This window comes from Nematolebias whitei, chromosome 6, assembly GCF_014905685.2.
Source record: "Nematolebias whitei isolate Nwh7 chromosome 6, NemWhi1, whole genome shotgun sequence".
Classification (NCBI taxonomy): domain Eukaryota; kingdom Metazoa; phylum Chordata; class Actinopteri; order Cyprinodontiformes; family Rivulidae; genus Nematolebias; species Nematolebias whitei.
This window is the reverse complement of record NC_056503.1, coordinates 18392452-18398355: the sequence shown is the minus strand read 5'-3', so window position 1 is coordinate 18398355 and position 5904 is coordinate 18392452. Positions and strand designations below refer to the sequence as shown.

General features: G+C 37.8%; 1 protein-coding gene across 1 annotated transcript in view; it reads right to left on the bottom strand.

Moving 5' to 3' along the window:
• The window catches only part of LOC119411560 (zinc finger protein OZF-like), a 1724-nt gene extending 802 nt beyond the window's left edge, over positions 1 to 922 (bottom strand). Inside the window, exon 1 of the mRNA XM_037678513.1 lies at positions 72 to 922. Within this exon, the coding sequence (XP_037534441.1) occupies positions 72 to 922 (851 nt within the window). The remainder of the gene's footprint in view (positions 1 to 71) is intronic.
• Between the last annotated feature and the right edge of the window lie 4982 nt (positions 923 to 5904).

Here is a 5904-nt window from a genome sequence, read left to right as displayed (position 1 = left end):
GATCACAAGCAAATGGTTTCTGTCCTGTGTGGACAATCATGTGTTTGCTTAAATCTGACTTATATCCAAACCTTTGTTCACAAATATCACAAGCAAATGCTTTCTGTCCTGTGTGGACTATCATGTGTCTGTTTAAAGTTGACTTTTGTCCAAACCTGTGTCCACAAAGATCACAAGCACATGGTTTCTGTCCTGTGTGAACTACCATGTGTTTCTTTAGGTTACCCTCTTGGTTAAATCGTTTTCCACAGTCTTCACAACTAAATGATTTCTGTCTTGATTGTTTTTTCTTGATTGAGCCTCCAGTTTTCTTCACTTCAAAACATTCCTTGATAATGAAATAACTTGAAGACATCATTGACTGACTTGTCTTGTGAAATTGTTTCCCATGCTCAGTGAAGTTGCAAGATTTGTTGACAGTGTGTAAGCCTGACTCAGGAGCTCTGCTTTCCTTCCAGTCTTTATCATCATCTTCAGGTTCTGACCTAGAGCCTGATAAGTCTTTTAGCTGAGAGTCAGAGTTATTCACATCATCATCACCATCATCATCATCTGGGTTCTTGGTAGTTTCTGCTCCTCCACTGTCCTCTCCATCACTTGCTGCTTTTTGGTCAGCTGAGCCACTGGTTGGAAGATCTTCCTCTTTTACTTGGTACTGATGAAGCTGTAAAAACAGAGGTTTCTCTTCATCTTCCTCACTCTTCAAAGGAACAGCTGTGAATGCAAACCCAGTGTCATCAATCTCCTTTTTCACACAAAACTGATCTCTCTCTTGACTGCTCCACAGTTCTTCCTCTTCCTCCTTTATGTTGAGGGTCTCTGGGTCCTGTTGGTCCAAACCAAGTACCCGTACTCCAGGAGCTTCTTCTTTAATCTGCACCATCTGCTGAGCATCGTCAGGGAACACTGAAAACATGAACATCAGGCATAATTATAATTTTATATACACACACACACAGTGGTGTTTGAAAGTTTGTGAAACCTTTAGAACAGGGGTGTCAAACTCACTAACAAAAGGGGGCCAAAATGAACAAATTGGTTCAAACTAAGAGCCATTTTCAGAAACTACATAACTCAAGTCGGAAACCCAACATCTTCTCTTAGTCACATGTTCCTTAACAAGACATTGATTGGCCTCATTTGACGTTCTCTGTTGTGCTTTCCACATCATAATCAAAGATTACTATAATTTTAAATGGATCGTCAACAGTTCTCTTTTTGTTGCTAAATATCATGTATTTAGTTTTATCTAAATTTAATGATAATTTATTAATTTTAAACCAAGTTTGTATTTTATCAAATTCTGTCTTCATCAATTCCAACATCCGTTTTACATCTTTACCCAAACAAAAAAATGTGGTGTCATCTGCAAAAAGGACACATTTGAGGAGTCCTGATACATTCACTAAGTCATTCACATATAAAATAAATAACTGGTCCAAGTACAAAGCCTTGAGGAATTCCACAAGTGATATTGCACAGGTCAGATCTTACACCATTTATTTGTACAAACTGTTTCCTATCTTTCAAATAGGTAGATACACAGTGTAATGCTGGTCCTCTTACACCATATTTATTTAATTTTTCAAGGAGAATAGTGTGGTCAATAGTATCAAATGCTTTTTTTTTTTATTAACAAAAATACTAACACAATACTGTTTTTGATCGACAGCAGTAGTTATTTGTTCTATTATTTCCATGAGAGCCATTGATGTAGAGTTTTTTGCTCTAAACCCATACTGACTGCTACTTAGAATGTTTTGTTTAGTAATAAAATTATCTAATCTGGTCACAAATAGTTTTTCTAGAATTTTTGAGAACTGTGGTAATAAGGATATTGGTCTATAATTATTGAACACACATTTATCACCATTTTTAAAGAGAGGAACTACCTTAGCTACTTTCATATTGTCTGGAAATATTCCTTTTGAAAATGATAAATTACAAATATATGTAAACGGCTCGATAACATAACTCATTATGTCCTTTACAAACATCATATCCATGTCCACCCAGTCTTTTGATCTCTTATCTGTAAGATTTTTTATCACATTCATTATTTCTTCTTTGTCCGTTCCATTAAGAAAAATACTGTTGTCACAACCTATAACTGAATGGTTCACATTATTGTCTACTTTTGGTATTTTAGCTGCAAGGCTTGATCCAACGTTCACAAAATGATGATTAAATCCATTTACAATTTCATTTTCATCATGGATTTCATTGTCATCCTTCAAAAAATATTGTGAAATACCTGTTTTTGCTTTATGACTTTTCAGAACACTATTTATTACTCGCCATGTAGCTTTCATATCACCATTACTTTTATTTAATAAATCACTATAATATTCCTTCTTGTGTTTCCTTATAATCGCTACTAATTTATTTTTATACTTCTTATATTTCTCTTGGGCCTCTTGTGTTCTCAATTTCAAGCAACATGTATACAAATAATTCTTTTTTTTTTTACAAGCATTTCTCAACCCTTTCGTCATCCATAGTTGGTCAACAACATTTCTCTTTGTATAATTATTTTGCACACAATTCTTTTCATAAAGAGCTCCCAAAATATTCATAAACTCATCATATGATCTGTTCACATCATCAACATACACGTCTTTCCAGCTTTGTTTATGTAAATCATCTTTTAATTTGTCCAATGCTTTTTTTGACGTGTTCATTGTTTTTTTCTTAATTGTAATTTCTTTTGTAATGCTTTGATCATTTTTATAAATCGTGAAAACTGGAAAATGATCACTCAAATCACTCATTAAAAATACCTCCCATCACATCCCCATTTGTTACATTTGTGAAAATATTATCGATTATTGTAGCACTATGAGTTGTAATTATTGTTGGTTTTGATATTAACGGATAAAGATTTAAACTATACAATGAATTTGTAAATGTACTGATGTTATTTGAATCTGTTTTATTTCCCAGGTCAATATTAAAGTCTCCACACAAAAAAATGCTTTTATTAAAACTATTGTCCAATAGTTGTACCATTTTATCAGTGAATATTTCTATATTTGATCCTGGAGATCGATATACACAACTTATCAATATGTTTTTATCATTCTTGTTTATTATTTCTATTGTTATTATTTCCATGATATTATCAACAATTATTGACATTTCATTAATTAATTTACATTTTATTTCATTTTTAACAAAGAGTCACTCCACCACCTCTTTTGTTGCTTCTGTTCACATGATATAATTCATACCCTTCCATGTGAACATTATTTGTGTTTTCATCGTTGAGCCATGTCTCTGACAGTGCAGTTATTGTAAAGGTTCTGTTTAGTTGTTTTAAATAATCTGTTATTTTGGATATATTTGCATTTAAACTTCTACTATTAAAGTGAATAATAGAGAGACCTCCATTTGTTCAAAAAAAGCTAATCCTTAAAATGAGTCTCGCCATAGACTCCAAAACATTTAGGGGGAAACCAAAAACCCAAAACTCAAGTCGTTCATCTAAAGCTGGTGTGCCCAACCAGTCGCTCGCGGGCGACCGGTCGCTCGCGGGCGGCGAAGCCTTGACTTGTATTCTCACAGACATAGTCTCGCGAGTTTTGGGTGCGGTGACACAGCGCTCTCACGAGACTTTAGGCTCAGTAGTGGAGTAATGTCGGTGCACAGAAAACATGGATGGAAAACTAGCGAACAAGCAAACGAAAACTTATTATTTTCACACAGAGTGGGAGGAGGAGTATTTTTTTGTTTATTCTAATTCGAAGTCCATTTGCCTCATCTGTAATTCGAGCGTTGCCTTACCCAAAAAGTGTAACTTGGAGCGGCATTTCAAGACGATGCACAAACGGTTTGAGACAGATTTCCCTCTTAAAAGTTCTTTACGGACTCAGAAAGTGCGGGAGCTAAAAAACAAGCTTGCAGCCCAGCAATCAGTCTTCACTCGCCCCAGCACAAAAGGTAAAGCTGCTACGATAGCTTCCTACCGTGTTAGCCGCATCCTGGCTCAACATAAGAAGTCTTTCAGCGATGGACAAGTTATGAAAGAAGCGTTTATTGAGGCTGCAGATGCGCTTTTTCATGATTTTAAAAATAAAAGTGAGATCGTAGCTGCTATTAAAGACGTGCAGTTGTCCAGACAAACAGTGACACGGCGATGTGAGGGAATGGCTGTGGATGTGGAGGAGCAGCTAAAAAAGGACGTGGAACAATGTGAGTGTTTCTCTCTTCAGTTTGATGAATCGACAGACATGGTGGATGTAGCCCAGCTGTGTGTTTTTATCAGAATGGCCTTTGCAGACATGAGTGCAAAAGAGGAGCTGCTCACCATCTTGCCTTTGAAGGGACACACAAGAGGAGAAGATATTTTTAATGTGTTTATGGAGTTTGTTAATAAAAGCAACTTGCCCCTCTTTAAACTAATTTCTATAACAACTGATGGCGCTCCAGCAATGACTGGTCACACCAGTGGATTTGTTGGACTCTGCAAGCAGAATGATGCTTTCCCAGACATTTTGCACTATCACTGCATCATCCACCAACAGGCCCTGTGTGGGAAGATTTTAAACATAAAGGAAGTGATGGATGTTGCCATGAAAACTGTGTGTTCTATAAGGGCCAGGAGTCTGCAGAGGAGGTTGTTCCGGGCTCACTTGGAGGAGGCAGGAGCAGACCACACAGACCTGCTGCTGCACATGGACGTCAGGTGGCTAAGCAGAGGTAAATTTCTGGACAGATTCAGTGAGCTGTTGCCTGAGATCAGGGATTTTCTGAAGCTGTCAGATCATGGTGAACATTCAAAACTAGAGGACACCCAGTGGCTTTTGGATTTAGCCTTCCTCACAGATCTCACCAGCCTGCTCAATGAACTGAATTTGGAGCTTCAGGGAAAGGACAAAAACATAATCCACATGATCAGTTCTGTGAGCACCTTCAAAAGCAGGCTGCAACTGCTCACAAGTCGGCTGCAACGCAGGGACCTGCGAAACTTCCCACACATGGAGGCACAAGGGAAAGAGGTCCCACAACTGGACAGTGCACACTATTCTAAGCAGGTTCAGAGCATCTCAGCAGAATTTGAGAGACGATTTACTGACTTTTCCTCCATCGAGCCTGTTACCAGCTACATGTGTTATCCTTTTGGAAATGTTGATGTGGATGACATTGTGTCCAAATTGGTGTCCGTGTTTCAGCTGGACAGCTCTGGTGTTGAAAATGAGGTGTTCAGTCTGCAAAAGGACATTGGGATCAAATCCAGAGCATCACCTGGCGTGGATGGAGAGTTCTGGAGTCTGCTGTCAGAAGAAAAGTATCCTAACATCCGAAGATGTGCTTTGAACTTAACAGCACTTTTTGGATCTACCTACCTGTGTGAGTCTGCTTTTTCACACATGAAAATCATCAAGTCCAAAAACACATCCACAATGAATGATGATCATCTGGAGACCTGCCTGCGCCTCGCAACCACCTCATACTGCCCATCTTATGAGACCCTGGCCTCCTCCTCTCAGTGTCAGAAGTCCCACTAAGGTAGAGACACATTTATTTTATACAGCTTGCATAAAAAGTTGTCTCCTATGGACACATCACGTTCTGTTTTATTTACTTTAAAGAAGTGAGGAGTAGGGATTGATGAAAAATTATGTTTGTTGATAATGAGACTGGACGAGTAGCTCTCGGCAAATTGCCGACTTCAAAAGTAGCTCTTGGTTCAAAAAAGGTTGGGCACCCCTGATCTAAAGGGACAACAGACAATTGAACCAAACTATATTTTGCCATGTAAATCTAACTTAAACCAAGTTAGGAATGGAAGAATAGTTTGGAATGCCCTTCTATAGGTATAAATCCCTATACATAATTTTTCAGCATGACTCACCCTTTAATTGGTATCTGTAGCTGATCTAAACCATGATAGCTTACACACCA